At 35.5% G+C, this 27,698-nt stretch overlaps 1 protein-coding gene across 2 annotated transcripts in view; it reads right to left on the bottom strand.

Moving 5' to 3' along the window:
• The window catches only part of Syt7 (Synaptotagmin 7), a 348,961-nt gene that overhangs the window by 212,100 nt on the left and 109,163 nt on the right, over window positions 1–27,698 (bottom strand). Inside the window, exon 3 of one of the 2 annotated variants that reach the window (XM_053765756.1) lies at window positions 17,248–17,398. In XM_053765756.1, the coding sequence (XP_053621731.1) occupies window positions 17,248–17,390 (143 nt within the window). In that variant the 5' untranslated portion in view covers window positions 17,391–17,398. Of the gene's footprint in view, window positions 1–8,583; window positions 8,873–17,247; window positions 17,399–27,698 lie in introns of those variants that run through there. The other variant, XM_053765762.1, reaches the window with a different exon arrangement.

Raw genomic sequence — 27,698 nt, 5'->3', positions numbered from 1 at the left:
CTACTATATGACACTAGATGGAATTAGATTAGAACGCGGTTTACGCAGTTGTGTATTGGATAATATAACTTAAGATCTGGTATACGTTTCATCGCGATACGTTGCTTAAGGGTGGTTCGCAGAGCGTTTCGATCGATGCGGCTGCGCGGTCATTACAATTCATCAATTTTCTTCAGGAAGGAACCATTTCCAAAATCAATCATTCATAATGAACAATATCTATGGTCGTAATAAATGAAACTCTTGTGTAGTGGCAATTAAAATGTAAATATATATTGGAAACCAAAAATACAACTCAACTATCGGCGGCAATTTTCTTGACAGTGAAAAATATTTGAAATTAGAATAACGTTGTCAACTTATTTCTCTAATACAATTTTGGTGGCCAGTGCAGTTATTTTATTGTTATTTAAATCCTGGACACATAAAATTGACATTACTACAGTACAGAGTAATTGATGTAAAGTCATTATAGTAAAACTCATTCTTGTCTTTGTTAAAATATGAAAAATTATAATGACAGCGCGACCGCTGCGGTTGAAACGATCTGATAACCACCCTTAGAACCAGAGATATTGACAATCATAAGTTATGAGCGAACGCGGGAAATAAACGCGGGCGAGTCGCGGACAAAAACTAGTTATATAACATTGAAATATTTGATCTTATCGTCTTCCAAAGTGAAATTAATGCGTATATATTTTAAACAATTTATTTGTAATCTATACTTCAAAACTTTTCTCTCTTGTTCAAAGACTTTTCCGACAATTTTGACGACTTAACTGTTGGAACAAGAACACCTGACCATTAATTAAGGTTTCCAGTTAGAAATTGTAATTGTAATAAACCAGTGTTAATGATAATTAACTAATTTTTGTTAAATAAAGGCTAGTAATTAACTTAACAGAAGCGGTGGTGGTGTAAGGTTAAGAAGCCCGCCTGTGGATCGAAAGGTCCCAGGTTCGAATCCTACTCGTGACACATAAGTTTGTATACCAATCTGACTCATTTATAGTAGTTTTCATCGACCACCACTTGGAAAGGGAAACATCGTGAGGAAACCTGCACACTGGTTTGATGCACCTGATTATTATTTACTTGTGTGTGAAGTGGAGAAGGCAATGGCAAACCACTCCATTAATAATGTCAAGAAAGTTGTTATTATGTGTGTTTCATTCCACATAATGACCATGACCCTCAGCCATGAGGAATACGACTATGAAGAAGTAGTTAACTAAATGAACAATTTTCTGTTTGTCCTAAATGTTAGCTGGGAGAGAATTCTTCGTCATTTGTTTCTCAGTATGTGTTTATTTGTGTTGACATTAATGTTAAAATAATTATAAGTAGGAAAAGTTGTATATTATTAATTACAACCATTTAACGGATACTGAGCTCCGATGCTCAACGGCCGAGAAAGAAACCGAGAAAACGCTCAGGTGAGATACAGAATTATGAAACTGAGCCATTTATTTATTTACTAGCTATTGCATGCGGCTTCGCCCGCATTAATTTCATGTATCCGCTAATCACGTATTGTAGCCAATTAGTACTGTATCTCTGGTATAGTAATTTTCATCGATCTTCGTGAGGAAACATCGTGAGGAAACCAGCACACTGGTTGATTATCAACTTGTGTGCGAAATAGAAATGGCAATAGCCAACCACTTCATTAGTAATTCCAAGGAAATTGTGTGTGTTTCATTCCGCGTAACGGCCACGTTCCTTAGCCATGAGGGAACGACTATGAGGGAAGTAGGTACATACAAATAGTTCGGAAACCAATTTCTGCATGTCTATTCATGTCGCGCCCGCGGGACTTCCATTAGCCATTCCCGACTATTGCCTCAATTTTCTAGAACCTTCCGCAAGGCGCCATTTTGGATTTCACTAGAGAATTTTCGTTGAGCTTTATGAGACGGTTTTTTATTTCACAAAAAAATAATCTATACATATAATAAATCTGTATGTGGGCTATGTCTGTACACAGGAGATATTGAAAACTAGCTTTTGCCCGCGGCTTCGCCCGCGTGAATTTCATAGCAAAATCGCGTACTCTGTAAGACTGGTATGAAATAGACTTAATTAATATGATTCAAATTCGCATTTTTTCTCATCTTTAGTTCAAAATAATTATGGGCTGTCTTTATGGGACTAATAGAAGCCAAAACATTTCTGTATGTTTGTTCGCGCATCACGCAAAAACTACTAGATGGAATTGGATGCGGTTTTCACAGTTGTACAGTGGATGGTGTAACTTAAAATAAAGTATAGGATTCATCGCGATACATTGCTTGACGTGATTTTCATAAAACTTTCACCCCCCATTAAAGCCATTTGGGGGTAAGATTTGAAAAAAAAGTAACATAATTTTGTCTTCATAGTCGTATTCCTCGTGGCTGAGGAACGTGGTTATTACGTGGGATTAAACACACACAAACAACTTTCTTGGCATTATTAATGGAGTGAATTGCGAAGGTTTGTGAAATGAAGAAGGCAATGGCAATGGCTCCATTTCACATACAAGTTAATAAGAATCAACCAGTATGCAGGTTTCCTCACGATATTTTCCTTCACCGGAAGCAATTGGTGGACGATGAAAACTACTATACATAAGTCAGATTGGTATACAAACTAATGTGGCACGAGTAGGATTCGAACCTGGGACCTTTCGATCCACAGGCGGGCGTCTTAACCATTACACCACCACCGCTTCACGTTGTATGCGTCTTTAACTAGATGCCTACAATTTTCATCAAAATCGTTCCAGCGGTTTAGCTGTGGATTCAGAACAGACAGTCAGACTTTCGCATTAGTAATTTAGTATGGATGTATAAGAATATTGCCTCAAATTTCTGGAACCTTCGGCAAGCGGATACATTTTGGATTTCACTCGGGAATACGATTCGTTTAGTTTTTGTGATTCTCTTCAAGTTTTTTTTTGTGTTTACAAAAGATAACACTCTATAACCTACGTCCAACTGTTTATCCTTTTGGGAAATTACTCATGTATGTTACTTTTGTCAATTTAATTTTACAAGAAGTTATATTATTCACTAGCTTTCACCCGCGGCTTCGCCTGGATTTCCTTTCCAACAAAAAGTATATACTCGATCTATAGCACGTATTCTGCAGAACTGTTAAATTTCCTTAAATAATTGGTTTAGGTGTAATTAATTATGTTTTTACTCGAGCGAAACCAGGACGGGCCGCTAGTTTAAGATAACATAAATTATATATACTATACGCAACATATAGCACTTCTAATTGTAAACAAAATATGTCTAAACCTGAAAGTAATGCTATTAATTTTGATCGTTAAGCCTTTAGTTAACTGTGTCAAATTACAAAGAATTACCAAAACATACATGAAAAATATACTTTAAAATGATCGCCATAAGATTCCGTGTCCCTTGTCGCCGTACTTAAATCATTTTCCAGCCTCCCAAAGTTGAGCTAAGTTATAAATTATGGCTAAAGTTAGAGAAACATTTTCGTGAGCAGAAAAACAGTTTGAGAGGAAGTAAAAAAAAAGAAATTTAAGTATAACACGTAATCTGGAATTGGCAAAAGGTTCTAAATTAACGTATTTTCATTGTTATTTTGCCACTGGAATAGTTATTTAAAAGGCTACGTGCGAGTCAGGCTCGTCCGCGACCGGTTCCGTACTGTCCTAACTTAAAATATAAATGAGAAATGTAATGTTCGTTTGTTAACTCTTCACACTGTCATCCCGGAAAAATGACTGTTCCCGTGGGAAATTTACGCGGGCGAAGCCGCGGTCAAAAGCTAGCAATCTATTTGTCTATAGTATAGTAACCTATTTATTTAAATTAAGCTAAATGGACGCTCTGTTGACAGACGGACAGATAGACGAACGGCCACGGAGTCTTTGTAATACAGTTCCATTTTACCCTTTGGGCACAGAACCCGAAACCGGACATTCAGCCTATATATAAATATGTAAAGAAAAACAAAATACCTAATCACAACTTACATATATGTATATCAAAGAGGTCCCTTTTCGATGGCTCAAACAGCTCGAGCGTAAAATTCGGTACGTTGTAAGAAAAAATGTCATTTAGGAGGTATATCACCACAATCGATTATGATATATTTGAGTAGGGTAGATTAATGGGAGCACTATATTTTTTGTCAAAAAAACAGTATCTTATAATATTTCAAAGAAAAATATATTGTCCTTTTAGTGCGGTTAAGGTTAACCAATATTTTATAGTCATTTAGCGTTTGTTTTTACTAGCTTTTGCCTTCGGTGTCATCCGCGTTAATTTCCTACATGAACAGTGCGTTATTAGGGTTCCACAAAAGGAAAAAACGGAACCCTCATCACTTTTTTATCCGTCTGTGAAGATAAGGGAAAGAAATTTAGGAAGAAAAATCATAATACTAATACCTGAATACGTTATATCCGTGGTGGAGTAATTTTTAAGACGCCCGCTGGTGGATCGAAAGGTCCCAAGCTCGAATCCTACTCGTGCCACATGAGTTTGTATACCAATCTGACTCATATATAGTAGTTTTCATCGACCACCACTTGTTTCCGGTGAAGGATAACATCGTAAGGAAACCTGCACACGGGTTGATACTTAACTTGTGTGTGAAATGGAGAAGGCAATGACAAACCGCTCCATTAATAGTGCCAAGAAAGTTGTTGTGTGTATTTCATTTCACGTAATAACCACAACTCTCAGCTATGAGGAAATATAACAATGAAAAAGTATAGAATACCTTCCCCGTTTTACCTATAATTACCAACAAATTAAACAATAGGTAAAAGCCGTTTTCTTCACAAGGTTTTCTTATATACCAAACTAAAACAAAGATACAAGATTTTATTATCACGTTATATCATCATGAATCATGGTTTAGAAACGGCGAACAGCAAGTATTTTTTTATAATAATAAAAAAGGCACGGTAAGTACACAATACACACACTACGTCACTAAAATATTGCATTCATTTATGTGTACAATAATATTATTTTATTAATATTATTGTAACTTTAGAGAATCCTATATTTATTAATACTTGTGTGTCCTTTCCGCTTAAGACTATTCCATATCCTTCAGTAGATGTCGTGCGAGGCGATAAAGAGCTTTTGGAAATTGATCGGCAACAAAAGCATTCCCATGGAGATTCGAGTTAACGTCAGGCAAGCGTTATGTAGTAAAATCACACCCAAATATTGAAATTTTAAGTTTTAGTTTTAGACGGATTGCTTTTTGAATATTTCTATCCATCCTGTAAGGTTATACAAACTCATGTGGCACGAGTAAGAGGCGAAGCTGGGAAAGTCATGTGAAACTTGTATAAAATCTGACACTAATGTTAACAATATACATAGTCGATAAAAAATAAATACTTCAAAATTACATTCATTAAAAGATCTTTAATGATTTTAGTTTATAGAACCTCCATTTTCTTTCAAAAGTCACTAACATACAACCTTGACACTGACCTTGGGCTGAACGTTAAATCTTCTATTTGCATATAATATAGTATGTTATGATGATAATCTATGTTTTGAACCCTTCTCACCTCGACTGAAAAGACCGGATTTGTTCATTATAAAGTTAATCTTTGGATTTATTTGACCCACATCCACCAAATTCAAATTCAAATAATTTATTCAGAAATTAGACCTTCACAGGCACTTTTTCTTGTCAATTTTTACAGTTGTTTCTCACAAGCTACAAACTACTCGCATTTCGGATTGACCACTGCTGGGAAGAAATGCCGAAAGGAACTCATTTGAATAGTGTTGGTCCCTATCATGCCAGAAGAGCGATCGGTAAAGACACCCGCCTGTTCACGAACAGTAAAGTGATTAAGTTCGAATCCTTATTACGTATATACCGACCTGACTTATGTACTTTGTTATAATATTATTGGAAAAAAAATCTCCCGGTATTGCTTCTCAGCATTGGCCAGCGGACACTGAACTCCGGCTCTCAACGGCTGAGGAAAAACGCTCAGATAAGAGAGAGTCGTCCCTAAATGCTGGAAGCTTGTAGCTTTTGAAAGTATATGGTAGTTGCCAAGGTCAGAGAATTGTAAAAAATATTTATAATCTAGATATATTTAGGATCATTATAATAATTCATAGACTGTAACAATTCAGCTGGATCTAAATACGAATATTTAAAGTTGGTCGGAAAGTCAATTTTCAAAAAGTATGAAATTATAAAAATAAATTTAACCATCATAAAATAACAAAAATTTTGTAACAACTTTTATTAAGAAGTCATCATCATAAACGTAATATTTAATGTAGCTGTCGAACAAACATATCTTTCTTCGCGAACATTTTCGCACGTTGTGACGTCACTTGTTCGTGTCATTTGGTATGGAGCCTTTGGACGAGTCCAAAAATGTGTGATTTTATTTTTGTCATATCTTTGAAAGCATTTATCACAATATTTTTTCACTGGTGTTTCTAATGGTATAAGAGCATTCGAATAGTCGTCAAATCAAAAAATTGGTAAGTAGCCTATTGTATGCAATATATAAATTTTTATATACCGAAAAAACATACAAAGTTTTAATATTATCGATCATTCTCCAATTTTTTTTTCTTCGTCTGATTTCTGAGTCACTTTTTTGCCGTTTTGTTTTTGACAACAAAATGACTACTAAGTATAAAAACCGTTTGACTGTTATAACGTAACTTTTGGCCGCTTATTTTACATATGTGAACAACAATTTTAAATTAAACATATATCTATTTATAGATAATTGGCGAGTCCATCTTGCACTTGCCCGTTTTATTTTCATACAAACTCCTTGTTGATAAATATGTCACAAAAACAAATCTTATTAACTTATGACCTTCGTAAAGAGTGAATAAAAGGAAAACTCGTCTCAGGGTAAACCCTAATAAGAATACATAAAGTTTTGTTGACTTGCTTCTTTGCTAAACTAACACAAGAGAAATGATAAATTTATGGGACGTTGTTTACCAATAAGTTACTTACTTTCGATATAATTTTGTACAATAAACTCTATTCCAAAATATTTAGGATGACATTCGCGTGATACTAGGTATAATAATTTGTTTTTGTGTTCTGTATGTACCAGTTGCAAAATTCGTTATGGCGCTAGAGCCACTGTTATATTTTATCAATTTCTTTTATTACTTAGCGAGACGATAATATTATTATGTAAAGTTATTATCAAGTTTACCCGAGCGAAGCCTGGATTGGTCTATTTATTTATTTATTTCATAAGGTGTGCAAAGCAGGTAGATAAGCGCAATGGCTGCCGATAGTGTGCCACGCGAAGTCCTACTCTTGTACGGAACTCATTGGCGATAATATTATTATTGGTCGCTAGTTTTATAAAGTCCCTGCTCTGGCAGAAGAGATAAACCCAAAAAGTACTGGCATATTGTCGTCCCTGAGGATATGAATTGCAAAAAATATGCAGATGGAGAAGAAAAAGTAAGAAAGCCGTTTAGCAGCAGAGGAAGACCTCGGAATACGTTAGGATGAGAGCAAGAGAGAGAGAGAGTTCTTCATTAATAGTTCTCCAGGAAAAAAACATTTTTATTACAATGAAACATTATATACACACACTATTTATGGTTAATTGAACTTACCTTAAGTGAACTTCAACCAAAATTATGCGAGATGTTACATCCGAATAGATTTAAGTTCCCTCCCTACCCAGTCACTAACACCAGTCAGTAAAACCAGCATTATTCTATGTTTCATAGTGTTTTAAAATCCCCATACTAAATATGCAGAATGATTATATTGCTGCTCTAAAAATAATGAATGTCATGGCTGTAAATCGGTGAAAGTCGAAACAACTACCTTCATTTAAAAAAAAAATAAAAAATAAAATCTAAACCGTGTGAGATGCAATGCATACGACAGCGACTACCTGGTATTCTTAAATCTAGAGGATGTAACATCGAAGCATAATATATTGGTGATAATCACTATGTAAGGATTAGTATGTTTTAAATAATGATCTACATATTTTAAACTCTATTTCTCAACAGAAGAAGAAGAAGAATAAGAAGTCTTTAGTTTCAGGTCTTCGGAAATTAAAAAAAATCAGCAAGGACCTGAGGTGCTTTTAAAATAAATTATAACAAACATATCATATTATTTTTGAAAATAATAATGAGGTGAAAAATTCTGGAATCGAGCGAGAATTCCCGTAAATATCATGTGTGACATTGTATAACAAACTATATACCTATATATGTATAACATACTATCCCGTGGGTATCGTACGACGCGACTAAGGGACACATAGGAAGCTGCTGATAGGCGACAATAGCATTCTTAAAAATCATTGATGCCAGACAAGAAGCCGGTCGTAAAACCACAGATAAATCTTTATTTATTTTTTTGCAGACTCCGGGTTTTAAGGGATTTCACAGTCGTAAAAGCAACAGAGGAGAAAGTGGAAGTTTAAAACTAGATATAAAAGAAAGACTCCAATTTTTCTATTTAGTGACTAAACTAAGCTGTGTTTTTTCAATAGTTTATGTTAAAAAAAACACATTATCCATGGCGGGAAAAGTCATAAAATTAAAAACGTAAGGTTACCTGCGTAAACTCATTTTTATGCCGTCGAAAAACTGCTTTTAAAAAGTTAAAAGTCTCACTTTATTTGTCCACTATTACATTTTTTAGATCGCCCTTTTAAGTTTCCAATTACACTCAAAAAACTTCAAGGAGAAAATAAACTTTTTTTTAAATCAATGTCAAAAAAGGTACATAGTAACATATAAATAAATCAAACATTCTTTATGTATAAAGTGGAAGCCTATATAGAATTTTTACAACCACAATATTATTTTTATAGTCGAAGTGGGAAACACCTATGGCCGACCGATTTCACTACTACACTGAAATTTCAGACATCCCCGAATTGGTTATATTAATAATCATACAAGGAATTTTCTACCTTATGCCACATACTTTTAAGAGCTAAGATAGCTTGTCGGGAAATTCCGAGGTAGTCGCCCTGAGTCTGTTCGATTGTAACACACAAGCTGTTTTAGACTTTATTTGGTTACCCCCAAAGTTGATTTTCGAGTGATTTTTTGAGTGCAACAATATAGAATTAGCTTTATTTTGGTGTAGACTCTTGCTGTACTTTTATGTATCTACATTTTAAGTGAAACAATCAAATATAGTACTTATTGTCATGAATTAAGGCTGTTATTGCAATGCGTTTTATTTATAAAGGTAGACGCTATTTTCAATGTCATTTATCATTAGTTGGGTTGGGATTATATTTTATGGCAATATTTGGGGAAGCAATTTAGCAAAATAAAAATATTCCAATTACGCACATACATTTCTATAACAACCTATCGTGTGCCAGGTTGCATTCGCGACTGTGACGCCAGAAAGCCCGGGATCAGCGTGAAAAATAAACTTCAAAATTTTGAAGATTCGACTGTGATTTCACAACCGGCCGTCTGCCTGACCTCCATGGGAATGTTATTATTAGCCTATCAGCTTCCTAGGTTATGAGTCCCTTAGTCGCCTCGTACGACCTCCACGGATATGGACTGGTCCTATTCTAGGGCGGAAGCACACGTGCCACAGATGGAATTGCTTACATCTCTTTCAACGTCTCATGTTCCCACTTGTATTCGCGGCTGTGACGCCGCAGTAAGCCTTAAAATTTTGGAAACTCGTCTGAGATTTTATTGATGCTTTTACAACTGGCCGCCTGTCCGATCCCTCATTGGGAAAGCAAAGGAATCATAACATGTTATTCTCTCGATTGAGTGACTATTTTAATGAATACAAAATGATTAAGCAACTTTTTCAATCAGGAAAGTACAGCCCGTGTTTTTGTATAAACTTAATCGACTGTGAATCAACTAAGTCTTTTGTAATAAATAAACATTTTTCTCTTTCTTTCAATTCACCTACATCCTCACATCGATTAAGTATGTATACAATTGGTAGATAGCCAACTTACCCAACATTTAAGATGTGAATCGCTACAGGTCACGTGTAAGCCATCGATTTCTATTCTATCGGAACCCTATATAGCTCTGTTAGCAATCTAACAAGTTTAATTAGGAACTTTACTATCACTACATCCATATCGTCGGTGTATCTGTCTGTCTGTTCCGCTTTCAGGGCTAAACCACTTTGATGAAATTTGATTTGCATGTAGTTAAAGATCCCGTTCAAACATAGGGTACTATTTATAAAATTTCAACCCCCATATGACTATAATTGGGTGTCAAAATTTATATGAAAATCGTGTCTGTTCCGCTTTTGCAGATAAATTCACGCGGGCGAAGCCACGGGCAAAAACTAGTAGTAGCCACAAATTGATTACAAACAAACAAAGATTTGTTTGTTTGTAATGAATTTAGTGAGCGCATCATAAAACTATTTAAATTACAAATCTACATTATTATATCGGAAATCTCTGAAATAGCCTATGTTACCAAACTCTGATTTGGGCTTGGTCGATATCTATTTTAATGCCTATTAGCTGTAAACGGAAAGGCATTTAGTATAACGCCAAGAAAGAAAGGCATTCCTAGATGAAATAAAAGAGAAGGCAGAGTTGTCGTATACGGAGGTGAAATCGGTGGCTGAGGACAGAATTAGATGGAAATTGCTCCACCGACAAGAACGAACTTCTTAAATTAATTGCTGATGATGATGATGGCTGTAAACTGTGGTTTTATCCGTTAATCTGAATATGATTGGTTTATATATTTGCTAGCTGTGCTGTGGAACATATTGAGGTCCAATATTAAGTTTAATAACGGTTCACCGTACAATTATACCGGCTGGTTGATAACTTTTTGTTTTTATGACTATTCGAAGTGAACAAATTACTGTGATAATGACAATGCTTTCAACGATGTGACAATAATAAAATCACACACATGGATTTAGTAAGTTCGTTGTATGAAGATTCTACTAATTCCACAATCACATAGTTTTGGACTTGTCCAAAACGCTTCATACTACATTGAGTAAAGTTGTGCCGACTTGTCATAACTTGCTGAAATGTTCGCGAAAAAAGATATGTTTGTTCAACAGCTACACGAAATATTACGTTTGTGATAATGACTTCTTAATAAAATTCGTTACAAAATTTTAGTTTTTTTTTTATAGTGGATGAGTTAGTTTTTACAATTTCATACTTTTGAAAATGGACTCTCCAACCAAATCTTCGTATTTAGATCCAGCTGCATTGTTACAGTCAATAAATTATCATAATGATCCTGTTAGATGTTTCTTCTTGTGCAATACAAACTTTATACGAAACGCGTTACCGCACAAACACACAGAGGAGAGAGGACTGAGCTGGGCTAATCGCCGTGCTGTTGTCGTTGCGCTTCGAAATAGGATATCAAAAACTGACTCCGCAAAATGTCGCGGGAACAGGCCACCACAATAATTCTAAATATATATATTCATTTCACCTAGATCATACATATTTTTTGCGATTATCTGACCTGGTCAACTACTTATTTGGTCGTATGATTGACAGAAGCTAGGTGCGAAAACAAGTTGCCAATTCAGTTTATATGTAATGATAATTTGCGAAGCGTATATTAAATAGCGTAATATCAAAATTGTACGTATTTCGTTTGTAAAATAACTTTCTGCGATTATTTTTAAGCTCAAACCCTATAGTGAACAAGATTGCGTGCACACTGCAGCAACTGCGTATTGCATTTAACTGCTGGTTTAATCCCATTACTGCCAGGCAAGTTTAGTCCGAATATGTTGGAACCAAATACCGTAGCTTGTAATTGCTTAAGAACTTGAAGTTTTCGACGAAGCCCATAGTTAACTCTTTCCATTAATGTATTTACGCCATTTTTATTTGGCGTTTTACTAAATGTAATTGTGTTTGATTGATTTAGCTAATTAAGGTTATAAAGCTAACCTTATAACAGTACTAGCCGCGTCTTGGAGCTTCGCTCCCGTGGGAATTTCGGGATAAAAAGTACCCTATGTGTTATTCCAGGTTAATAACCTTGAATATGGAAACTGAAATATGAAATTTGGTACACGGGTAGAATATAATATATTCTACCCGTGTACCAAATTTCATAACAATCCGTCCAGTAGATTTCGCGTGAAAGAGAAACAAACTTAAATATAACAATCTGAGACCATTACGTTAATTATGACACACAATTATTATTATTGATTATGACACGAAATGAAATTGACGACCTCGGTGGCGTAGTGGTAAGATTCTTCCACGGTTCTTCCCACTGAACCGAGAGGTCCCGGGTTCGATCCCTTGTCGGGTCATGATGGAAAATGATCTTTTTCTGATTAGCCCGGGTCTTGGATGTTTATCTACATATGTATTTGTTATAAAATATAGTGTCGTTGAGTTAGTATCCCATACCACAAGTCTTGACTTACTTTGGGGGCTAGCTCAATCTGTGTGATTTGTCCTAATATATTTATTTATTTAATCCTAAATCACAAAGTATATAAATGTCAACGAGCAGCTAACAGGTTACAACAGCATGTCATAGTTGACATCACACTGACGCCGCCGGTCGTTAAATCTCAGCCAAAATACGCCCGTTTTGATTAACAACGCTATGGATATATATCCTAACTTATAAATACAGAAAGTAAGTGTGTTTATTTGTTTGTTACCTCTTCACGTTCCATCTACTCAACAAAAGACAAAAGTAAGTAATTTTATAAAGCTGGTTGTACACCAAGCTACAAAAGGACTTTGAAAGTAACATCGATGTGCAAAAAGATTTATCGATTATTCTACATTCGCGTACATGCAACGTTGCGTGACACTTGTTATTAAGTTCTTTATGCGTTATAACGTTATAACGTTATAACGTTTCTCGTTTGTTACTTTTTTTATTGTGGATAAAGAAAAGATTGAATGCATAATATTGTCATTCATTTGTATACTGAATTATACTAAATTCAAATGATATTCAGAAATTAGACAGATACAATTATTTTACTGATACTTTTTCACTTCACATGTTATATTATACTAGCGTCTCGTCCCGGCTTCGCTTGGGTAAGAACGTAATAAAGTATCCATTTAAATTCTAAAAATATCTAATGGTAGTTTTTGAATTTATCGCCAACAGACAGACAGTTTTATAATATGTAAGGTTATATAAATGTTAATGTTTTGTTTGTTATTTATGTATACGCTAAGCTACGACGAAACAGAAGAAAGATTATTAATTGAAAGTTAAGTCTAAATATTCACTACCCGACCCACCTTCGACCACTGGTTTAAAGTTAAGTTTAAATTTACGTAAAAGTACTATCTGGCTCGGAAACCCTGTATTTTTAATTGATATTTGATGAAATTGACTTGTCCGTTACAGGCTTGCCTAGTGAAGAAGTTATAGTTAATAAGATTAATTTGTTAAATTTCTGCAATGTATGTAAACCTATCTTGTAAAATGTTATACTTATTGCAGCAAATAAATTCATTTTATCTTTTATGAATTTCTCAAAAATCTGTAAATTACCTGACATGAAGGGTTCCGTATTTACGATTTATGACGTATAAAAAATACTACTTACTAGTTACTACTTCAAACTACACGTATGCTAAATTTCAAGAAGATTGGTTTTGTGGATCAAACGTGAAGTGGTAACAAACTGACATACGAACTTTACTTTTGCATTTATAATATTAGTTAAGATTAAGATCGATTTTGGAAATGATTCCTTCCTAAAGAAAATTGACGGATCGTAACGACAGCGCGAACGCAGCGGTCGATACGCTCTGAGAACATAAAACAGTCAAACATTTAAAATAGGAAGACCCCCAATTAATCGAAACGAGGACATCAAACTTATACGTACAAAATGTCAAGCACACTATAATTTCTTATAAATATGGGGTATGTAGTTCATTATATATTCCAGTAAGTTCGGAGGTCGTTCCTCTTTGAACATTATACCAAATGAACAAGTGAATATATAATTTATGATAATTGTTTAAACACTGTGTTGTGTTATGTAGAGTACCTACTATACATACTGTAAAAATTATGTCTTCATGGCCGTGACATAGCAGGCAAACTCTTAAAAGCCTGTGCTGGTACGGCCACGTGTTGTATAGACCGGAAAATTACGTAGGGAACAAATGTCTGTTTATGCCGCTCCCGCCCGGCCCTAGCAGAAGGCAAACCCAAGAAGAAGTGCTGGCTTGATGTCGAGGATGATATGCGTGACAATGGTCTGACAACTAGGGATGCCGACGACCGCGCTAAGTGGAGACGAAAAAGTAGGAAAGCGAACTCTGGGTTCCGAAGCTCAAAGGCTGAGAAAGATGAAAATCGAGCTGAATAGTTCCCACCAGCAGTACTTTTACGTATCTTTATTTTCAATCATTGTTTTACTTTATTTTATCATTTCTTTTTTCATCAGCACTCGACCACAATCGTAATATGTTTCACTATACCTTCTGACCATGTACTTTATTGTGTACTTACATTGTTATATTACTGATAAAAATGATACATACAATATATATTTAATAATGGTAAGCCCTTCTGGCATGATAGGGGCCAACACTGTTTGAATGAGTTTCTTTCGCCTTTTCTTCTCAGCAGTGGTCGTTCCGAAATGCTAGTTAGTAGATTGTATGCTTTGGTTTAGTTTTTTTAGTTGGTTTGGTTTAGTCTTTTGGTTTAGTTTAGTTTTTTTGTTTGTATCATTTAATTCAGAATATGACTTGAAAAAGTGCATGTGAAGACCTAATTTCTGAATGAATGATTCGATTTTTGATTTCAAAACATTCCAAAAAATGTATCTTTCTTTTGACCCGCCCGATTTCGCATTTGTCGCCAATTAACTGGGTCATCGGGTCATAAAATGAAGGGCGTTTTACTAGGGATTTTAGGGTTTTTATTCAAGCTAAAGTGGAAACGTGCTTTTGAGGAAGCGCTAGTCATCTTAATTGTACAGTCAGCAAACAAAGCGGGTTACTTTTATCAATAGATCCAATGGCTCGGATACTTAATTAAATTATTGAAAACAGTTCGCGTGCAAATTAGATCTTTCTCCTTACAATTCAACTCGAAGAAAATCCAATTTTTCGGCTATTATCATATATATATTAGTTAGTATCCCATAACACAAGTCTCGAGCTTACTTTGGGGCTAGCTCAGTCTGTGTGATTTGTCCTAATATATTTATTTATTATTTATTATCATTTCGAGTTTCTTCAAATTTATTAGTTAATACCAAAATAAATTGGCTTGTTACGGAATTTAAAAGAAAACGTTATATTTTATTATCCTGTTCAACGTGGCGCTTGTTTTGTTGACGCTACTGGATCCGAAAAGTCAATAGATCCATTAACGCAGCTGAGGAAAATTTATTGTCGTGTTTTCTTAGATCCGCTATCCAAAGCCGTGCGTCATGACAAACAAACTCCAATGATTTTGTTTAGTTGGATTTGATGAAGATAAGCTGAAGTGAATGAATACCGAGGACCGTTCGAAATGGAGACAAAAAAAATCGGTCAAGTGCGAATTGAACTCGGGTGAAGAGCGTTCCGTACAATTTATAGAATCGTTTTAGGTTTTCCTGTTATCTACAAGAAATTAACTATATTTTTGTATTTGTTTCAACATTCTACGCTCAGTCGTTTCGGAGATCAGGACAATGGTCGATTTTTAACTTTTTCGTGAATAATATCGAAACTGTTTATTAAATAATTAACTGTTCTGTTTTTTTTTGTTTTAAAATTGTATTCGAGATTCTCATAAAGAATGCTTTGATTTGATATATTTGTGTCACATGTTGATTGCAAAACTTTTCTTTTCATCGACACTTTAAGCAACCTAGAAAGCGTTCAGACGACCATTGATTGCGCATTTACATAAATATTAGTAGAAAAATTGTCTACTTACTAAGAATAGGTTATATTAGAAGGGTATTCCTATTGCCTAGTCGCACTGCGTCACATGTCGACGGATGAACGCAGAAGAATCTAGAAATTGTATAAAGTTTCAACATACAGTAACCAAATCAAATCATTTATTCAGAAATTAGACATTTACAGGCACTTTTTCACGTCAAATTTTAAATTAAACTAGCTCACGCCTTTAAAAATTATTCTTCAAATTTCAAATATATTCTTAAAATCGTAAAAATCCCGTTTTCCCCGTTTCTGTGAGAATGTTGCGAAATCCTTTCTTAGTGCTCACCTACACTCTCCTTGTGACAAATTTCAGCGTTCTACGCCCAGTAGTTTCGGCTGTGCGTTGTCTGTCAGTCTGTCACTCAGTAATGCAAGAGTTTTATATAGATAGTGATTTCTCACAAGCTACAAACTACTGGCATTTCGGAACGACCACTGCTGAAAGAAACTCATTTGAACAGGGTGTTGGTCTCCCCATGGGCTTAATAATAATGATTCTTACAATTTTTTTAACGCACATCAATGTCAAAACAACGGAGCACGAAGGAGCAATGAGAACACGTTCTTACTCTTCATACGTGTATTCTCTATTTTTAAGGTCGACCTTTTAATCACATAATACTTGTTTGTCACAAAATATAAAGCAGCCCACAAATAAAGATGTTTATTCACAAAAGCTCCAACGAATCGTACAGGGCTTCATGTTTGATAGATCCGATGTGTACAGGCAATACCCTACACAGACCTGAATTTCCCGGTGTTAGGGGCGAATTTGCAATGAATATGAGTGTGTTGATGTGCGATTGACTGTAGACCCCTGTGGCTGCGAGCCAAGTTTCGGTATATGCAACTTTTACGGCAGTCTATTCATCAAGAGGTCATTGATTTCTTTCGGTTATTCGATTCACATTTATCTCTTATGTAAGCTTTTTCCCGGTTACTTCCTCAGCCGTTGAGCATCGGAGCCCACAGTCTACTTTCCTACTTTTTCGCCTCCACGTCGCATTGTCACGCATATCATCCTTGACGACATCAAGCCAGCACTTCTTGGGTTTGCCTTCCCTTCCTTGTTCCCCTGTCTTGTTCCACAAATCCCTGTCGAGGGCAGCCAGTTACCACTCCCGCAGGAACCAGACAAGACAAGTAAAAATATTTTCGAGATCCAAAAAGTAAATATGCTTATATAATAGGTTACTAACATATGGTTTTTATTCAAAAACGTCACACTTAAGTTTATTGCGAACAGACAGATTCTGCTGAGAACTTTGTTTTATAATAAGTAATTATGGTAATAAACTGGAATTAACCTACTGTTTTAGTCCACTTACCTAATAGCACATGTAGTGCCGTCTTCGTCGTCCTCTCTCTTTCTTCTCTTTCGGCGAATGTACAGGTACGCGCCGATCGCGAAAAGGACAGCTATAGCGCCGCAACTCAGTATTGTAATCAACGCTATGTCACGGGTCTTCATATTGCTGGCTGAAAAGAAAGAAGAAAAAACATTATATATTTTTTTAATTTCTAGTTATAGATTAGCACAGTGGACAAATTTTATTTTAGAAATGTCATTTTCGACACACGCTATATCATTGTCATCAGAGAAATCTTGTGTCATTCAAAGCGTGGCAGAAAAATCATGTCCTTGCAGTAAAACGTTGAGGAGTTCCCTAGTCGGGAGCCGATCGTGGTTGCACAATCTAGTCATGCACAAATCTTAATATAATGCATTATTATCCAAACTAAAGTCCTATAGAAGTTTTCAGCTCAATCGGTTTAAGATATCCGGCTTCATAATTGAGTTGTAAGATTCCATCCGAACAAACGTAGTTACCCTCATACATACATATTCATATATTGATATATATGTAGTCTTATGTATATGTGCTTTGCTATTTATATTTATATTTTATATATGTAGTTATTATTGTATTTTAGTATGTGGTAGTACTTATTTGTGTTTAAGATATTTTTGCGGCGCACAACTATTCTGTTACTCCTAATGGTTAGCCGCGAGAGAATGCTTATAGCATTAAGTTCGCCATATGTTTATAAGTATGTTTTTACTTGGAACAATAAAGTTTTATAAATAAAAAACAGATACATTGCATGTTAAAATAAAATGTGTAACCAGTGACATCCCAGCTCGTTGAAAATATTTATTTAATTGAGTAATTCTTTATTGCACAAAATTCCAAAAAAATATGTACAAAAGTTTGACGACATTATCCATCAGTCAACAATCTTAACTGTAAATGCGAAAACAAGTTTGTTTGTTACCTCTTCACGCGCTATCTACTCAACCAATCTCCTTGAAATTTTGCATACATTTAGTTTGAAGTGTTGAGAAGGACATAGGGTACCTTTCATTCCAGAAAAAAATATAGGATATATATATATAACATAGGACCTTTCATTCGAGAAAAAAATATATTCCCGTGGGAAATTTACGCAGGCGATACCGCTGGCAAAGAGCTTAAGATAAAAGTTGGAGCGAAAACTGCCTGAACCGATTACAAAATACAGTTGCATACGGCCGAAAGGGATTTTGAAGACCAGGGATGGGATACAAAAACTATGGAAAGCTATATATAGGTCGCTGATATAATGACATCGCTGAAGTGGTCCAATACGGAGAACAGCTAATAACCAAACTAGAGCCCGCGGCACCACCCCTGCTCCCGCAAACAGCAATTTTTTCGGGATGAAAAGTACCCTATATGTCATTCTCCATACTCTTAATTATATTATGCGAAATTTCAAGAAGATTGGCCGCGTATATAACGCGTGAAAAGATAACAACAAACAAACTTGACTTACTTTCGCATTTAAATATTAATTGGGATTTTAATAACGGGTTATTGGATGATCGCAGCTAATCGGACTTAGTATGGAAAGACGAAATTTTACATTCTTATAACACTGTGAATGTAACTTAGGAGAGAAAATTTTAATCATACTGTCTCAACAGTCATTACGAACATTTGTCGCAAACAATGTTCATTTGTAACTATATAGTGTTGATAGGATATGTAAATAAATAAATAAATATATTAAGACAAATCACACAGATTGAGCTAGCCCCAAAGTAAGTTCGAAACTTGTGTTATGGGATACTAACTCAACGGTACTATATTTTATAACAAATACATATATAGATAAACATCCAAGACCCGGGCCAATCAGAAAAAGATCGTTTTCCATCATGACCCGACCGGGTATCGAACCCGAGACCTCTCGGTTCAGTCGGCAAGAACTTTACCACTGCGCCACCGAGGTCGTCAAATATGTTATTTAAGAAAATCTATGTATGCCATCTATTGTTATAATTACAGGCATCGTAATTTGCACTTGTACTTCTAATATTTTGTTAAATTCAAATCAACGAGCATTTTAGTGCAATATTTACCATACTACATAAGTTCAGTGTTATGTTATGTTTAGTGCAATACTTATTACTATCATATGTCCAGTGTTACGTTGTGTCTTTGTGCTAAATAAACGTTTTTTTCTTTCTTTCTATTTTATACATAGAAGCGGTGGTGGTTTAATGGTTAAGACGCCCGCCTGTGGATCGAAAGGTCCCAGAAATTCGAATCCTACTCGTGACATATGAGTTTATATACTAATCAGACTCATGTATAGTAGTTTTCATCGTCCAACTATTGCTTCCGGTGAAGGAAAACATCGTGAGGAAACCTGCACACTGGTTGATTATTAACTTGTGTGTGAAATGGAGAAGGCAATGGTAAACCACTCCATTAATAATGCTAAAAAGGTTGTTGTGTGTTGAATTATACTTCCACGTAATGACTACGACCCTCAGCCATGAGGAGTACGACTACGAACAATATTGTATACATTAACATTTTGTAGATTTTATACATTCTTGACCAGTCCTTAACAAAACCATTAAATCATATTCAGTTACTCCAAATTAGGCGAGAGGAAACTATAACCAGCTAAAAGCGAATAAAATGGTCACATAAAACGCAGTATTTTGGCTTTCGGCCAAAATTTTGGATCTGCAGTTGAATATTGAACATGTGGTTGGCTTTGCGAGTTTTGCCGTTTAGAAAACAAACTCTGATAATGATGGGATAATCAACACGCTGCAAAATATATCAGAGCTTACAGTAGCTGAACACGAACGCATTGTCGCGAAGACTTTAGTCAAAAGAGCCACAAATAAAATGTGGATGGCACAATCGATATATGACGAATACATGATAAAATAATTAATTAATACATTATAATTTAATTTCATGAATTTATTGTATGTGCCACACTATAAGGACAGACCACACTATAAGGACTGAGGGCCTTTCTTAAAACATTACCAGTAACTCGGTTTGGCTTTCACAAAATCTAATTCCAACTGTTCACAATTCTTTTGGAATGTTCACTAAATCCCAAGCATATTTTCATAGAAGTTGGAGAATCAAAGAAGTGGGCCCCCTCAGACCATAACGTGAAATATTTTATTTTGCTGTGCCCTTACTGGGTTCGTGTTTGAACTTAATAATGCACTGTCATTGAGTATTTAACCTACGCAGATGTTATAAGCGTCAATAGGAAGGACTATTTTTTCTGCCAGTTTCTGCGGGGGAAAGTTGTTTACGTATAAGCGCACTACGCAATTTTCGTAACTAAATACAATGAAATTTTTTCTATTACTACAAAGGCACACACAGCAAAATAATATCACACCCAAAAAATAAAAGTGATGAACAATATCTATACTATTATTATAAAGAGGTTAGCTTTTGTGAGTTTGTATGTTTGAGTCGGGTAATCTCCGAAACTATCGAACCTATTTCAAAAATTATTTCACAATTAGAAAGTTACATTATCCAAGATTGCTATAGGCTATATTTTATCTCAAAATTCCCACGTGATCGAAGCCCCGGGCAATGTCTAGTATGCAATAAATGATTTGAGGCTATTTGAGTTGATGGTCACGAACCTCAGCCATGAGAAAAAGAAGCAAGAAAACAAGAAGAAGCCATGATTCGAATATGTATGACATTTAGACCTTTATATTTCCTGTTCCTTTTTGTAGGACTAAATATAGATATTATTATGTTATTATTATTATTACATTTATGTTACGTGCCTCTAGACAATTGAATAAATATTCCCATCAACTCGATCTTTTCCAAAGCAATCGAAGGACTATAATTCTATTTTATGTAGATCCTTTTTCACTGTCTCTTCTTTACCTAGTTAATTTCTTTTTTTTTTTTGTTTTTTTTTTCTTGACTCCAGCCAGCACTTTTCTGTAATCTTCTAGCTTGTAGCGGCGGAGTTAATTTTTCTATCACATGTTTATGATTATGATTTTAAAAACCTTGACCAATTTTTACAACAAGCTAAAAAATAACCTTTTTGATACTTCGCTATAGCATTCTCCTGGCTTAGGACCATATTTTTTTTTATATTTTCGTAAGGTTAGTGTCAAAGTAGGAAACTCTTCAGAATCTATGCGTTGAATTCTGAGGAAGAAAATTAACTCCACGCATAGATTCTGTATTCTGGATTCTTGCGTGCAAATGGCTTTCGCGCAAGTATCTTTGCGCGCAAATGACTTCGCGCAAATGTCTTTGCGCGCAAGCGTCTTTGAACGCAAGTGTCATTGTGCGCAAATGTCTTTCGCACATGACGTCTTTCGCGCAAGTGTCCAGATTCGTTTTCTTCCTCATAAAAAACAGCTTAACTTCGATATGTTTTCCTATTGAGAAACCGAAAATAATGACACGATATTCGCCTCAATTTGAAGTGAGTGAATCGCGCGCATTCCCGCGCGGGATTCGCTTTAGTTTGAAAAGATGTTCACCAACTCCACACTGTCGCCGAACTCAGACACATTCCTACGCGAATGCGTGAACATTGCGTAGTTTATATGAAAAACCAGCAATGTTTGGCAAACTGTTCGACGACAGTGTAGAGTTGGCATAAAATCTCTTTTAGAAAAGTGACGAGAAATTGATTTCTGATTTTTAGAATCGCGTAGTAGGTAGTAATTGTAGATTTACAATGACTTACTATAGCAGCTTAAACCTTACAATAGTCAGGTACGCAGTGCAGCAAAGCATTACATAACAGATAGTTGGCATGGCCCCAACTTAGAACAAGTGGTTCGGATATCCAAACGTGTGAATGTTAGCAGGCGGCAAATTTGGATGGGTCTGTAGCATTTCTACTGACTCACTATTGACTCTATTCGAAGTGAGACGTAGCGAACCAATCACATTTCGGTGTGGTTCTCGTCGCGTCACAACGACGCACTGTGATTGGTTCGAATATAGTCGATGGTGAGATATAAATAGCAAACTCGCACTAAGCTTTAGCGTTTCGAACTGTGAATTTTTACAAATACAATAATTAATTTTACTATCTGACTTTATAATTATTAATCTGTAATGTGGTAATGTCAATTTTATCAATGATCGATATTGGAAATGATTATTTCCTCAAGAAAATCGACAGATCGTAATGACATCGCGGCCGCAGCGGTCGAAACTCTCTGCGAAACACACCGACGCAAAAGCATGAACATTTCATAGTTTGTATAAGTGCTTTCATTTACCGCAATGAAAAACCAGCAATGTATACCGAATCTGTCAAAGTTCAAAAAAAATGTGTGTTTTCAGAGTTCATGTTTTTATGTCTTCCATGCTTGTATGGGAGCGTAGGATGAACATAGAGTGCGCCAGCTGCTTCACATCCCACGCAAATTGTAAAAGTCAATCAAGGGAGGGGGCTTTGAACTGGAGATTCTTCTCATAGGCGTTAAGCTAGCAAAGCTATCATTTTTGAATTTTATTTTCACCAACGCCAAACGTACAGCTAGATGTGCCTTTCAACTGTTAAGGCTACGTATCCCTTAGTCGCCTCGTACGATACGATGGGGATACGGAGTGACAGTACCTAATCTGGAGCGAGACGACGCGCTTAAGGCTTAGTAATTAATCCACTCTAAAAATATTTTATTGACTAAGAAATGAGTTTCATCCTTCGATTCCCGAAAATGGAAGGTCAGAAGTGATTTAATGGTTTCTTTATTGACAGCGGCAGGACGGTTATTAGGGGCTTTGGTGAATGTTGAGAGCGAGAAGGATATACCTTTTCACTCAGCTGTAGGAAATTTATTTTTTTGGTGAAGATTTTTTTTTTCTATCTCATTTGTTGTTGTTGAAGTGTTATATGCTCCACACTATCCGGACAGATGCCGATAGGAATGCATGAATATTGTGTAGCTTGTATGAGTGCCTTTATTTACCGCAATGAAAAATCAGCAATGTATACCGAATCCGTTAAAATTTGGCGAACTGTTAGCAGATAGTGTGGAGCCTTCAATTGAGATCGGTCAAAATAATTTGATAATGTTCGTAATCATCCAAGATGGCCGCGCTTTATACGTTCAAAAAACAAAATCGCAATTCGATTATTTGCATCTCACAAATTAAATTAAATCAGAACTTACCTAATAGGTAGTACTTCAAATACACAAATTTCCGACGAAAACGAAAGTTTCAAATAAGAGCGGAGAGAGAAAAGCACCCTGTTACTGCATAAGACGACCTTGACGACCTCGGTGGCGCAGTGGTAAAGTGCTTGCCTCTGAACCGAGAGGTCCCGGGTTCGATCCCCGGTCGGGTCATGATGGAAAATGATCTTTTTCTGATTGACCCGGGTCATGGATGTTTATCTATATATGTATTTGTTATAAAATATAGTATCGTTGAGTTAGTATCCCATAACACAAGTCTCGAACTTACTTTGGGACTAGCTCAATCTGTGTGATTTGTCTGTAATATATTTATTTATAACATTAAAATAAAATTCTCGGTCTAAAAAAGCCCGCGGTGTTCGTGATGACGTCACGACTGCCTAGACGCCTTCGGGGGTCAATGCGGATCGCGATGCGGCGCGGCATCGACCCGGGTGCGTTTAAACGCGCAAGTCTTGACGACTTGCGCCTGTAGTCTGGTCGACTACCTGATGCAATTTATAATTAAACCAGCGGCCAGTCACGGCTTAGCTCGATTCAATCCATAATAAACTAGTTGTTCGCCGCGAGCTTAGACCTCGCGAGCACAATACATTTTTACAAAATTGTGAATATTTCAAAAACGAATTACCCAATTTTGATGCTCCACGAACTTCAAAATTACATTGACAGATCCTACATACCTTTTAAATCTCATCAAAATAGGGTAGTAAAAAAGCATGTTTGTTTGTAATCGAAAGTTATCGAGTTACAAACAACATACATACATTCAAAAATGTATTTTTGCCCCAAGTAGAACTGTAGACCTCGCTCGCTCGTCAATTAAACCTTCCTCACGAATCACACTATCTATTTTAAAAACCCGCATTAAAATGCGTTATGTAGTTTTAAAGATCTAAGAATACATATGGATAGACAGCAGGAAGCGACTTTGTTTTATACTATGTCATGATAACGAGAGAATTAAATTAATTAAAGATTATACGTGGTCTGGTTTATTTCAAAAGTGAAACTTATATCAAGTGAATTATGGTTATCAATATATGACATAATATTGTCAAAAGCACTCTGTTATTACAAATTTTATTAATTAAACCTTTATTGCGCAAAACACAATTAACAAATAGTAAGCGGACTTAACGCTGAGAGCATTATCTAACAGTCAATAGGCCAACAGTTACAAATTTTAAGGCAAACTAACACTTTAAAAAGAAGAAAGACCACTTTGATCTTTGATTTGATGATGATGAAATAAACAAGCCGAATATAGGTCGAACTAATTAGTCTGGAAAGTTATACCAAACCATATTTACGATTACATTGTTTTGTGACACACGATTTCAAATTTCATTTAGGTACTCTCTTTTATAATCGAAAATATTAAACATTTAACGATCTTGTATAATATGCCTTTGAAGTTATATATTACCAGCAGCACGTCCCAGCTCCGCTCGGGTATAATCATGATAAATTATACACATAAACCTTCTTTAGGAAGCACACTATCAGTTGGTGAAAACCGCATGAAAATCCGTGTAATATTTTTTGAGCTTATGGCGAACAGACAGACAGACTCGGCAGAGGACTTTGTTTTACTGTAATATGTAAGAATGTATCATGTATACAAGACATAGTGATTATTTTCAAACAGATTTAAGTGAAGAAAATTAGAATACAGTCTAAATTTTCTTTATTCCAACTTCTACAATGTCATAATGACTTGTACAAGTAACTCGCAACGCAAGTCAAGTCAACTTGTGCTTTCAAACAATCTACAAGATCTGGACACATCAATATTGAATATAATAAGACGATGAACCCATAAATTAATAAACGAATGTTATGTAACTAATGCGATAAATTATTTTTATGAGACGTCGCAAGCTACAGTGTCAACATTTGGTCGAAAATATGATTTGGTCGATCGCTAGTCATTTTTCTTAATTCGTCATTGTCGTTAATATTCTAGATTCCCTTCTTCTACGATTTCATCTCTTCATTATTCCTCCGAAGCTACCGAATCGATTTCAAAAATTCTTTCACCATTAGAAAGGGACATTATCCAAGATGCTATATTCTATATTTTATCTAAAAATTCCCACGGGAGCGAACCCCGGGCAACATCTAGTTAAATATATAATGGTAAGCCGTAGAATGTTAGGGACTTTGTTAAATGAGTTTCTTTCGGCATTTCTTCCCAGCAGTGGTCGTTCCGAAATGCTAACTAAATTTTAGCTTCGCGGGATATTATTTTATTCTAGAATATCACGTGAAAAAGTGCCTCTGAAGGGCTAGTTAAGTAAATACTTGATTCACAATTCTTGGCAAAAGCTATACATAAATCCATAGCTCCTTTATGTAGCCAAATTTGGACATCTTAATCCTTAGCTTTGCACCCTTTTTGCTTAATCCAAGGGCTTTTGCCCTTACAAGGGATGAGGGTTGGTGACGTATAATGAGCGGGGACATGATAAGGATGTCTGTATAATTTGAAATAAGTAAAATTACAGACAGACACGTGATATTTCTGTTATATAAATAAAATAGGGTAAACTATATCTATTCCAATTTTGATCAAAATCGCGCCGGCGGTTTAGCCGTGAAAGCGTGAAAGATCTGTCTTTCTCTCGTGCCTGTCTGCCTGTACAAACTCAAAAATTATCGGACGGATTTTTGTATGATTTTCACCAATGGATAGTGTGATTCCAGATGTATATTTATTATGGTTCAAGCGAAGCCGGGACAGCCCGCTAGTCAATAACAAAAAAGGTCATAGCACAGTTGTACCGCACCGCTCCCACCCGGCAAGATGACGTTCATCGAAAAATGTGCTTTAAACCATCGTTTGTAGACATATTTTGCATTGACAACACGAGAGCTGACAGCGAACAGTCCGCTATTTTATTGTCATTGCAAAAGTAAGTCTACAAAGTACGCTTTAAAGTTAAATTTCCAATGAACGTCATCTTGCTGGGCAGGAGCGGAGCGATACAACTGTGCTATGACCTAAAATTACATCGTGAGTGGAAAAAAACGCGGTAAATAACTATTGATTTAAACCTAAAATGTAACTACCTAATAGCAAGTTTAACTATCTACACTCCGATATTTCTAACTAAACGGTAAAGTTTTAGTAGTTAAGTTAAACTACCCGAACTGCCATTTAACTATTAAAGTCTTACACCCGCAATCTTACTCGTATAAAAAATGTACATCGTCACGTGAACATTTATGTATTACGTGAAAGTCACACGAAAAGATAGCATATGATACTGGCCGTTTAGAATTTTAGAACTTCGCCTTAGGCCAGAAAAGAAAAAAGAAAAAAAAATCTAATCACACTACTTTTTTCTAATGTCAAAAATAACTATGGAGTTTGTATGACAGTGACGTCTAACGTCACAATTGGTAGCTATCAACTTATAGGATCATTTAACTATAGGTACACTGCATTTCCCGGTCATCAACATGGAAAATGATCTTTTTCAGATTTATCTGGGTGTTGGATGTTTATCTATATATTATGTATATGTTATAGAATATAATATCGTTGAGTTAGTATCCCATAACATAATTATCGAACTTACTTTGGGGCTAGCTCAATCTATATATGTGATTTGTCCGTCCGTCCGTATATATTTATATTGAAGAGGATTGATTTCAGGCAGACAGAAAGTCATAAAATAATGACCGTATCTCCTTAGATTGTTTACATTGAGGCTAGGATTCAAGGCGTCACAATCGTGAAACGCACTGAGAACACGCGAAGATGATAGTGTATGTATAAATTACTAGCTTCGCCCCGGGGTTTCGCTCCCGTGGGAATTTTTGGGACAAAAGATAACTTATGTGTTATTCCAGATGAAATTCTACACGTGTATAAAATTTCATAACCATCGGTCCAGTAGATTTTGCATGAAAGAGTAACAAACAAACATACATATATACATTCTCACAAACATTCGCATTTATAATATTTGTAGTATTTGTCAAAATTATTAATTTTACTGCTTCTATAGATGTGAGTGTCAATGAAAGTGGAGATATCAAATGAATAAATGTCACGATCAAATACGCAATCATTGAACGGAATTAAAATACATTTTCACTGTACGTATTTCAATAATGAACGAGTGAACGAAAGAAAATTTGAAATTGAACGCGGAAGTTTCGCAATATCGAGAGGGTTACAAGCTTGTCATTATTAACTTCAGAGTTATTAAAATTTTAGATTAAAACACAGCTACTAATTTGTTTATATACCTATAC

This window comes from Plodia interpunctella, chromosome 28, assembly GCF_027563975.2.
Source record: "Plodia interpunctella isolate USDA-ARS_2022_Savannah chromosome 28, ilPloInte3.2, whole genome shotgun sequence".
NCBI classification, from domain to species: Eukaryota; Metazoa; Arthropoda; class Insecta; order Lepidoptera; family Pyralidae; genus Plodia; species Plodia interpunctella.
This window is presented reverse-complemented; position numbering and strand designations above follow the sequence as displayed.